At 46.3% G+C, this 11928-nt stretch overlaps 1 protein-coding gene across 1 annotated transcript in view; it reads right to left on the minus strand.

The window, feature by feature from the left end:
• OXCT1 (3-oxoacid CoA-transferase 1) overlaps nt 1-9950 on the minus strand; it is a 71454-nt gene extending 61504 nt beyond the window's left edge. Inside the window, exon 1 of the mRNA XM_077347049.1 lies at nt 9831-9950. Coding sequence (XP_077203164.1) covers nt 9831-9935 — 105 coding nt within the window. The 5' untranslated portion in view covers nt 9936-9950. The remainder of the gene's footprint in view (nt 1-9830) is intronic.
• Between the last annotated feature and the right edge of the window lie 1978 nt (nt 9951-11928).

Here is an 11928-nt window from a genome sequence, read left to right on the forward strand (position 1 = left end):
TGGGCCCAAAGCATTTTCAATACTGTTCTGCTTTCCTCCCTTTTATCCTGTGAGGCAGAATAGGCCCGAATTCACCTAGCAAGCTTCCTTGGCAGGATGAGAATTGAAACCTGGGTCTCCCAGCACTCAGTCCAACAGCCACCACACCACATTAGAGTTTGGTCTAACTCTGTGCAGATTCACTTTTAAGCATTTGCTATTCTAATGGGAGAGCCTCTTGTGGCGCAGAGTGGTAAGGCAGCCGACATGCAGTCTGAAAGCTCTGCCCATGAGGCTGGATGTTTGATCCCAGCAGCCGGCTCAAGGTTGACTCAGCCTTCCATCCTTCCAAGGTCAGTAAAATGAGTACCCAGCTTGCTGGGGGGTAAACGGTAATGACTGGGGAAGGCACTGGCAATCCACCCCGTATTGAGTCTGCCATGAAAACGCTAGAGGGCGTCACCCCAAGGGTCAGACATGACCCGGTGCTTACACAGGGGATACCTTTATCTTTACCTTTATTCTAATAGGAGGGGCTCAGTGCTGGAAGGTCCCAGGTTCAATCCCCGGCAATTCCAGTTAAAGAGACTAGGCAGAAGGTGATGTGAAAGAACTCTGTCTGAGACCCTGGAGAATCACTGACGGTATGAGTACTGCCTTTGACAGACCGTCTGTTTCTGTATACGGCAGCTTCATGTGTTTGCCCACATGAGAGAGGGAATGGATGGATGGATGATAGATAGATGACAGACAGACAGACAAAAAGTTAAAAGCCCCATAGTTTGACCCAAAGCTTCAGTGCTGTGCTTCACCTTCTTCCTACCTTCCCCCCCAAAAAAAAACCAAGAGGAGGAGAATAAATTATACATGTACAAGAAAACTGTATTTATTTAATCTGTTTAATTTACAGAATGCAAAAGGGTTCTCTCCTTAGGACAATATTTTGGCTTTGGGTAGGCACACTCTTGGCCACAGTATTCTCAAATCAAAGTGTTCAAACATCTTCGGGTTAGAGCAATGAGTAAATAAAAACCAAAAAAGAAACCCAAGCCAAACTGAAGCGATACCCTTTCACAATGGAAGTCATGCTGGAAGTTGGGCCATGGTCAGCATTAATAAGGGACTGGCATGGGCCAGCTTTGACATAACTTATTGCAGCACCTGTTCAAGCAATAACAGTCTAAGGCTGAATCCACAGGTTACTGGGATAAGGCATTTCAACACTGGATGGTCTTGTCCACCCTAGAAAATCCAGCTGTGAATGATGGAACACATGCAGCTGGCCTTATACCGAGTCATACTGCTGGTTGCTATTGTCTAGTTTGATTGGCAATTGCTCTTGAGGTTAAGAACCTAATCAGAACCCTGCTGGATCAGACCAGACTGGATCTCACACAGTAGCCAGTTCCTTTGGATGGCCAACTATGGGACATAGAGGCTGGGACCTTCTCCTGACGTTGCCTCCTGGCTCTGGAAATTCAGAGGCTGAGTGCCTCGGAATGAGAACTGTTTCTATCGAAAGAGATTTGGCCAGGATGCTTCCGCCAGCATTCCAAGGGTCTCTCTGTGTGAAGGAAGGGAAGGTGACACGTCACACAACCCACCTGGCGAGCTAATGCTTTCAAAAGAGCTCACCTTGGGGTACCAGCTGCCCCACAGAAGTATATAAAGCAGTCTCTAGATAGGATCCAACATTAGATGGACAAGGCACAGGTGAAGTGACAGCTAGAGAAGGCTGCCATAATAAAGGAACAGCGACGACAGGGAAGAGGAAGAGAAACGGGCAGTGGAAAGTTCAGAAATAGCCGAGAGAGGTGACACAGCAATGAGAAAGCAATGTGACTTTCAGGGAGCAAATCTGGACGCATTCCTTCCTCGTTACTGCAACTGGGTAATATGCCAAAAAGGGGACTCTGGTGAAAACTCGACATTCACAGTACTTAAAAGACTGTGTTAACCAGACACAAGGCTGAAAGCTTAGCAAAAGAGTGGATGACACTTTAAATTGTTTAATGGGGAAATGAGCTCACATGAGCAGGAACACAGCTTAGAAAACCAGACCTTCTCCCATCTCACACACAGGAACAGCCCTAATTTTGGTGGCTGTCCGTAAAACTGGAGAACCTAAAATCTGATGAAATGCCAGGGCTAAACTGACTACCAGGACAACAGCAAGTGACTTTGCTGAACAGAATATGTTGCAGAAGGATGTCAAAATGGGTGAAATATACAGTATACATACTTGCCCTTTAACCTGGAATTATTTGGAAATATCTGTCCTGCGGGGGGAATGCAGTCAGAGTTGTGTCAAATCTTTTCCTTTTCAGAATTGTTAATACAAAACTGGGAGCAAGTAACCGAAGAAACAGGTTATTTTTCTGTTAATTTTCCTGTTTTCAAATTCTCATTGTCAACTCCACTCCTTCAGTGTGCATCTCTCTTCTAAACTGAAAAGTCTTCTCGGGGGAAAGTATTTTGCAGCACTATCTGATTTCTATCCTCCCACTGCATTTTTATCCTACTCTTTCTGCAAGGAATACATATCGTTCTCTTCCCCTATATTATTTTCTCTTACGAGGCCAACAGCTTTTATCTAACTTAACACACTGATCACATTCCCCTCCGTCTGCTAAAGAACCTTTTATGCACTGGAGGTTTCATGCTGTCCTGCAAGTTGGAGTTTTAGTCGTGGCAGGTTGCCCCACCTCTTCCTGTATCCACATGGGTGAGCATTTGGCCTGGTGCACCTCATCCGCCCCCTATTTGTGCTCCTGCACGGGAGCTGGAGCAGTGAAGTTCCCAGTGCAGAAACGGTCAAGGAGATGCCTGTATGGAAGTAATGTTTACATTCCATCTTAAATCAGCAGTGGTAGAATTCAGTGACCCACTTTAAATCCTGAAAACATGAAGCATGTCTACTGAAAAGAGAAGTTTAAGAAAAATGTACAGAATAAGATTGATTCAATAGGGTATGAAATTTTAAAAGAAAAGAAAATACATAACAGGAAGAAGAATTGAAAGATTACAATCTGTTCACAGTTCCTCTTACGCTTAAGAATAAGTCTACTGAATAGGTGAAAATGAGAAGTATTACAAATACTAATATTCTTACACAATACCAACTTTGCTGCAAGTCTGGATTTTCTTCTGGACTCAAAAGCAACAGATGTGACTTCTGCTATCAGTGACCTGTCACATTTCTCCCACATTAAGCAACTCCTTGGAAGTTTTGTTTCAGTTGGTAAGGGAAGAGCTGCGGCTTAGAGGTAGAACATCTGATTGGCATGCAGAAGGTCCCAGGTTCAATTCCTGGTATTGCCAGTTAAAAATGCTGAAGAGTGCTTGCACTTGAAAGCTCACACTTTGAATAAATCTTTGTTGGCCTTAAAGGTGCCACTGGACTCTGATTTTGTTGTGCTACTTCAGACCAACATAGCTACCCATTTGATTCAATGTTGACTTTGGTTTAATATCCAGCAGCTTCGTGTGTTCACATGACACAACATGGATAAGTGTGAACAGAATGATGATCAGCAGCTATGTTGGGGGTAGGTGTATTGGGGTTTTATTTTGGTTTTTAACTTGTAATGGGTTAATCCTCACTGCAAGCCCTCCTGAGCCAAGAGAAAGGATGAGTACTTTAATAAATACAATATTTCAAGTTAGACACGGGGCCCATGATTCACAAATCACAATGCCGGTGTTTTAAGACAGTGACAACACTAAAAGAAAGATTTACTTTGAAAAGCCTTTGCACTTATGTCCCAGGAAGCAATTTTATTTTAAACCAATGGAATTTCCCAATCCATTCATGCTTCAAATCATAATGTACAACATCAGCTATAATAACTAGTAATAAGGGCCAAGCTTTTTTAAAAAATCCAGTTATTATGCTTGTTACCATAAGAGCAAAACAGACAGTGTTGTGTACTAGTTAAAGTATAGAGTGGCATCTGGTTCAAACCTCCGCTCTACAGTGAAAGCTGCTGGGTGACCTTGGGCCAGCCACATATCTCCAGCCTAATCAACTGCACAGGATGCTTCATGCCCCCAAAATCTCATTGGTTCCTGAAATGCTACTGGGCTCAAATCACCCTGTTCGATCTCACAGTGTTGTTGTGAGGTTAAAGTTGAGGAAGGGAGAATGGTGTAAACCAGTCTGGGCCCCTTAATTGGGGGGGGGGGTCTCTATTTTATTACATTCAATCTATGTTGCTTTGGTGTCATTGCTGAGCATCTTGTGACTTGCGCAAATGACATGAGTCTGCCAGTGGAAGAGGAGAAGAGCCATTTTCAAAAGCCAAGTTCTACCATTTCTAGGATTTTCAGCTTTTGAAGCAAGTTCTGCAGCTAGACCTGATGGGCCAACACTGATCATGCCTACCTCGTTTTATTTATTTAGAGGAAGAACATCTGCATATCCAGCTCTCAAAAAAGGGCCAGGAACTATTTCTCAGCCAGCTGATCGCCCTGGGCTTGAGCTAAGTTTAAATCTTGCTTAACCAGTTTGCACAGCAGGCTAAAACTTTCAACTGGGAAGAAAGGCGTCTCGTGACCTGCTTCCTATGACATGGTTTGTAAAAAAAAAAAAAAGCATTCAGTAAGATCAGAGCTTAATCACCTTTGTTCCAGTATACAGACGTGTGTGTGTGTGTGTGTGTGTTATAGACATGGACACCACAGTGATATATCAAATTCAGTGTTGTCTACTGCAGGGGTAGTCAAACTGCGGCCCTCCAGATGTCCATGGACTACAATTCCCATAAGCCCCTGTCAGCAAATGCCTTCTGCATAGCAGGCAGATATTTCTAGAGCATAGAGGGAGCCCACGATGAAGGGGAGAGGAAGAATAAGGATAGAGTGGTGGTTCTCGACCTGGGGGTTAGGACCCATTTGGGGGGTCGAACGGCCCTTTCACAAGGGTCGCAGCAGGGTGAGCAGCTTGGCTGGGGGGGCTGGGCCAATGTTGCCGTTCCTCCTGCAGGCACCCGCGCTGGGCCACCAGCTGCTCCAGCAGTGCCTCCAGCACAGTGCAGTCTCCCCCCAGGCACTCCAGGTGGCAGCACAGCTTGACGGGACAAGAGGCAGAACTGAACTGAGAAACCCTGGGGGGAAAACCAAATCGATATACAATCATGAGCAATGGATCTTCACGCCATTGGTCAGTTTCGGTTTAATTTCTGTGAAAGAAGACTTGCATAATTTTATGGTTGGGGATCACCACAACTGTACTAAAGGGTCACGGCATTAGGGCGGTTGAGAACCACTGGGAAAGAGGAAGAAGGTGGGGGGTAGTGAAACTGTGGCTTAGAACGCTTTTTAAAGGTTGAGGAAATAGGTACGCAGCTGGTTGTGTCCCATCAGTGTCCTATGTCTAGTACAGCCTTTCCCAACAATTTTACTGTTGAGAAACCCCTGAAACATTCTTCAAACTTCGTGAAACCCCAGGAGTGGCACAATCATGCAAAACATGGTTGGGAAGCATAACTGTGTACATGTCCACCCAGGTCCCCAGTATCTGCCTGCTATGCAGAAGGCATTTGCTGGCAGGGGCTCATGGGAATTGTAGTCCATGGACATCTGGAGGGCCGCAGTTTGACTACCCCTGCACTAAACCATGCTGGCTCTCACCAGGTGGAAGCATCGATTCGGGGGGGGGGGGGGTTAAAAGTAGGCATGGATGATAACCACTGGACAAAAGCTATGAAGGAAGCCTTAGGCACACAATCAGCTTAGAAAATACACTGTCTTAAAAGTACTAAGAGAAAATGTGGAGGGGGGAGGGGGGAAATCAATGAAAACCAAAGTGAATTCTAAGGAAAGCACAACGCATGTAGAAACAAACAAACAAAAATAAAAACATGTAGTGTGGACACAGAACCCATAGAAAACAACAACAACCAAAACCTCTCAATGATCCTTCCACCCTAACCAATGTTTTCTTTGTAGGCATTGTTACTGTTTTGGAGGTATTTTAGCTCTGTTTTTAACTCTTAGGAATGGTTTTAACCTTGTATGTTTTGAGGAAGGGGGTTGATTGTAATGGTTTTATAATATAATTTTATCATATATGTTTTCAAGCTGTTAGCTGCTTTGGCAGCCCTTGTAAGGGCAAAAAGGTGGGATATAAATTTTGCAAGGAGAGGAAGAAAGAAAACGTTCTACCGCTGTGTCACACCCCCTCCCCACCTCCAGCAGACTGCTGGGATGCTATCTGGGAAGACAAAGCCCGCTAAACCACCCAGAGGCAAGTGTTTGCAGCTAAGGAGGATCAGACTGTTGATAATTTCAATGTCATTAAACACATAAACAGACACATCCACTTCTAATGTGTTTAAAGCAGCTCCCTGGACTGAAAGTGCTAATTAATGTAATGGAGTAGCAAATCCAGGCAAGGGACTCAAGCTCAAACTCCAGTTATAATTAGCTAAGTCCCTGATCTCAGCATGCAAACTTAGGGTTGTTCATATTCCTTAACCATCGCGTGTCCAGAGCAGCATATAAGAACCAACTCTTCTTCTTCAGTCTGATGCACAACACTAGTAAGCAATTTCTCTCCTTGCCGCACAGTATGCAAGGTTTCATTTTCAGATTCCTTCATAGTGCAGGCTAGCCTGACTTCATCAGAGAAGTGAAGCAGGGTCAGCCCTGGTTAGTTCTTTGCATGAGAGACCATTAAGGAAGTTTGCTGTGCAGGCAATGGCATTTTATACACACACAAGTAGCAGTTGTATTTTACTGATCTTGTAAACCGCCGCGAGACATTTGAGAGCGGAGGTATATAAATGTAAAAATAAATAAATCAGAGGTCCAAGAGCAGACTAGGCCATTTTCTTCTAGGAGCCAGCAACCATATCTACACGGCTGGCATGAGGCAGTTTAGCATTTACAAATCCTGCTTTGCAAAGTGTGCCATCAGATCTGCCCAAGCTGCAAAAGAGAAACTAACATCAGACAGCCACTTGTTAATATTTTGCTTCCTGGGTAACAGGGGTATCAAGTTCTCCAGGTTTCTTAATCAGGGAGAATCCTTATACTACAGTCCTAGACTTATTCAGAAGCATCAGCCACCTAGTTCAACAGGACTTACGGAGAAATGAGGTGAGAACAAATAAGCCAAAGATATCTGAAGCTCTTCAATGTGGGCATAAAAAACCCAAGATACAAACATATTGTATTATCCTTTCTTTCCTCAAAAGAAGTTAGGACTTCCATACATGGTTTTCACCTCCTTCATTTCATAGCCACAACAACCCTGCGATGTAGACTTGGGTGTGTGGCCATGCTGGTCTGAAGCAGCAGAACTAAGTTTGAGTCCAGTGGTACTTTAAAGTGTATTCAAGGTGCATCTGACAAAGCGTGCATGCACACAAAAATGTATACCTTGAATAAAACTTTGTCGGTCTTAAAGGTGCCAGTGGGCCAAAACTTTGTCTTGAGAGATTCAAGTGGATAGCTGTGTTGATCTGAAGCAGCACAACAAACTTTGAGTTCAATGGCACCTTTAAGACCAACAAAGATTTATTCAAACCGTGAGCTTCCTTGTGCATGCACGCATTGAGAAACAGTGATTGGCCCAAGAACATCTAGGAAATCCATGGGCTTGAACCTGCAAAAGGTCTACTGATTAAAAATAAATGAGAAGGAACTGGACCTGGGAGTGGGCCATCAAACAGGAACATGAAAAGCTAGTCCTTTTTTTCTATACCCATTAGTATCTCCAAGGCAGACGAGAATATCTGGTGCTCAGTCACTTCACAAGCAGCTCCTGGCAGCATAGAAAAAACCAGCCACCAGTTTATTTCCCCTGCCTGGAAAGTCACGTGTTGCATTTTTATCAGTGTTGGCACAACAAAAGACCCAATACACCCACTGGTCCTCTCATCTCAAGCAGACTCACCTCCTAGCCTTCAAACTCTGCTAAGGGGTCCAGCATCCTCTAACACAGAACAGTGTTATTGTCAATAGGCCAGAAGAATGTCCAGTCCCTTTAACAGAGGATTAATGTAAGGAAATGGCCAGCTAGAGCCAGTCCATTAAGCCACCATTAAGATATTTTTCCTCTACCTCCAACACTTTCTGCAACGCAGACAATCCAAATTCCTGCAAGTTGAAACGTCAGAAATCATATGCATAAATTAAGAGAACTGTGGTCAACAAAAGTTTTCTAAAGCTGCGTTTACACAGACACTGGGAGAGCAAAAGGAGCCTGTGGGGCCCCACGGGAGAACAGTAGAGAAATAATAAATAAATAAACAATACTAAGAAAATGGAAAAGACCAAGGTTCAACTCCCACTCCTGCCATGAAGATCAACTGGGTGACCTTGGGCCCGTTACACTTGCAAGCCTAGACTACCTTGCAAGGTTGTTGCAAGCCTAGACTACCTTGCAAGGCTGTTGTGAGAACAAAAAAGAGAGAGAACCACGGAGAAAAGTTGGAATAAATAATTGTATTATTTACTATCACTACAAAAGACTTGCAGTTTGCATCAGGCAATGGTCGAGAAAGGATGTATTAGAATGTTAAGAAATGAATTGCCAAAAGGACAAAAGAGAGCTTCTTTACCCCTGAATGGGTTTCAGGGATAAACACGGCCCTTAGAATACATGAGATTTCAGTATTTCTGGACCTCTCTTAAGTATGTGCTGGTGTCTGTCATTCAACATAACACAATCCATCCCACCCACTTAACACGTGGCTTTAGAGAAAGGACTGTGAGGTCACTGCTAAAGTAACATTACTTGATCAGTGTTAAAGAGCTCAAAGTCAAGAGGGGGAAGGTACCAGTCCTAAAGTACCCAGATTTGCAAATCAGAGAGGACTAGTGCAATGCACCAGCTAGAACAGGGGTGGGCAAACTGCAGCCCTCCAGATGTCCATGGACTACCATTCCCATGAGCCCCTGCCAACATTTGCTATCACTACAAAAGACTTGTATTTGCTGGCAGGGGGCTCATGGGAATTGTAGTCCATGGACATCTGGAAGGCCATAGTTTGCCCACCCCTGAGCTAGAGTGTCAGATTAGGAACTGGGAGACGCAGGTTTGAATCCCCACTCTTGTCACATAAATACACTGGGCGACCTTGGGCCAGTCACATACTCTCAGCTTTAACATACTTCACAGGACTGTTGGGAAGATAAAATGTAAGAAAGGACAACAGTACAAGCCCCTTTAGATCCCCTCGGGTGAGGCAAGTGGGATATAAATTCAATTCAATATTAAATAAATTTCTCAGCCTGGCCTAAAACAAAGAAAGGCGAACAATGCTAGAAGCCACTCTGGCTAAAAAAAGGAAGAGTATCAACTTCTCAATGAAGTGCCAGTGAAATCAGAACGGCCGGGAGCTCCTGAAATCCATCTCCCCGCATTTCTACAGCGGAAAGCCTCCTGCAGCGGAACCAGTTCTGCAGATCTTTAGACCCGACGCTTAGTTTACCCAAAAGGTTTCTACAGCGGCCGAACCCCAGAAGTTCTACCTGCTTTGCCAGGGCCCAAGGGTGCAACCCCCAACATTGGAGCCAGGCCCATTCGCGCCCAAGTTCCCTTTCAACGCAATCTGGGCTCCCAAGGAACCCAATAAGGAGCCCTTTTCAACGGGGAGGGAATCTCCTCGGCTCCCATCTCCTGCAGACCGCGCCAAGCAGGGCTTCCTCCCCAAGGTCAGCTCGCCCGGCCTCGCAAGCGCGCCTTCGTCCGCACGGGCTCGCGGCAGGGGGCCCACTGGCCGGGCGCCCCTCCACGGGCCCACAGCCGCAGGTGGATCGAGGCCCTCCGGAGCAAAGAGCACGCCTGGCTCCAAGGCTGCGGATGAATGAAGGCGCCCGGGGCTTTGCGCGCCGCTCCTTACCTGCGCCTGGGCCCGGAGCAGCCCTTGCGCGGCGCCGTGGCGGGAGCCCCAGGTGGCGGCGGGCAGGCACCGGCCGAGCCGGGCGAGGAGACTCTGCGCCGCCATCTTCGAGCTCTTTTGCAGCGCGCAAAGCCGGCCGAGCGACTGGAGCAGGCGGCGCCGGCCGAGGCGGATGCCCTGCCCCCTCCGCGCGCTGCCCGGGGGAAAAACCCCGACGCCGCCTAGCAAATGGGAGACGCCGCAGACTCCGCCCGCAGGGGGACGGTGGGGGGCTCGGCCCCACGCCCACTGACGTCGCCTCCAACGCTGGCTGCAGCGGCGCAGGCAGGGCTTCTCTCCGCCTTCTCATGCCCTCCGAGGCCCGGGAGGAGGCTCCGGAGATGGAGGAGCCGCTTCTCGGGGGGTTGGTCGCCTCCCTGCCGGGAGAAAACGAGCCTCTCAGGGGCAGAGGGAAAGACTTGCGCCTCGCCCACAGGAGCCCTCGAGGAGGAGCGCCCGCTTAACAAAATAACGGAGAAGCCGATAATATTAGGACGCTGCTGGGGGACTTCACAAGAATGGCTACTTTGTCTGCGGTTGCAAAAGCAAACGGGAGTTCGGCACTGGGCAAGGTTGCCAGCCTCCAGGCGGGATCTGGGGATTCCCCCGGAATTATAACTCATCTCCAGACTACGGAGAGAAAATGGCTGCTCCGGAGGGTGGCCTCCGAGGTCCCTCCCCGGGCTTCACCCTGCTGAAAACCTCCAGGATTCTCCCAACCTAGAGTTGCCAGTTTCTCCTAAGAACTGACCCATAACATCTCGAGAGTCTCTAAGGAGCCACTGGGCTTGCCTGTTGTTCTTGCAACTGAAGCAGCTACCAATAGCAACCTAAAACACTAAAACTACCTGCAAAAACTGAAATTAGAAAAAAAAAAACACTTTTAGCCAGTGCAGGGCAGTCGATGGTGACATTATTATTAAACCAGGTTCTTCACCAGCTTATATTTTCTATTTTGGGGAATTTTTAAATGTAACATCTTATTTCATTCATAGTCCACCTTCCTCCCTTGGACTCAAGGTGGGTTACACTGAGTAGGTATAAGCATAACATATGTTAAAGAATGTAAAAATTATAAAGTGGGATCTTATCTACAGCAACAAGCAAAGTAATACGGACCACAGTCCCTAACCCTTTACCTAATCTCTTTCTGAACCATTTTGTTACAGTGCAGCCCTGCGCCCTGTGTAGAAGGTTCTCTTGAATAAGTTTTGCATAGTTTGCAGAAAAGCAGGGAGCCTTTCTGACCTCATCAGGCCACCCACTCCATACAGCAGTGGGGACCCAATGGAAGGAAAGCACACGCATAGGCAATTCTTGATTTAAACCATTTGCAGACTGGCACCTGCTCAAAGGAGTGAAGCTGCCATGGCAGAACATCAGAAAGAGGGACTGAGACTTTATATGTGAAAACCAACCCCTTAAATTGAGCCCTGTAAATGATGGGAGCCAGTAGATTTGCTAAAATGAACTGGGCTTATCTCAGAATGAGCTTGCTGAAGGCTTTAGGAGGAATTTCCTAATTTATTAGAGCCAGCGTGGTGTAGTGGTTACGAATGGCAGACTCCAATCTGGAGAACCCGATTTGATTCCCAACTCTTCCTCGAGCAGCCAGGTGAGCGACCTTGGGCTAGTCACTGTTCTCTTAGAACTGTTCGTGCAAGCAGTTTGCTTAGAGCTCTCTCAGCCCCACCTACCTCACAGGGTGTCTGTTGTAGGGAGAACAAGGGAAATCTATTTGTAAGCCGCTTTGGGACTCCTGGTAGAGAAAACTGGGGTATAAAAAAAAAACAACCTCAATTCTGCAATGCAGAAATTCCTCCCATGGCAAGAAAAGAAATCTGATAGATTGTCTTCAGGATTGGCTGCTTTTGAATTTACTCCTTTAGCTGTCCCCTTTAAAAGCATTTTGATTGACAGCAATTGCTAGGTGACAATAGTTGGCCTCCTTGCCTTGAAAATCTTCACTTACCACTGAGTGGTGGAAAGTGCCATCAAGTCACCCCATTTACCCCAAATCATGTTCAAAGCACAGCGGTCAGGTTGTCCAGATAAATAG

This window comes from Paroedura picta, chromosome 7, assembly GCF_049243985.1.
Source record: "Paroedura picta isolate Pp20150507F chromosome 7, Ppicta_v3.0, whole genome shotgun sequence".
Taxonomy (NCBI): Eukaryota; Metazoa; Chordata; class Lepidosauria; order Squamata; family Gekkonidae; genus Paroedura; species Paroedura picta.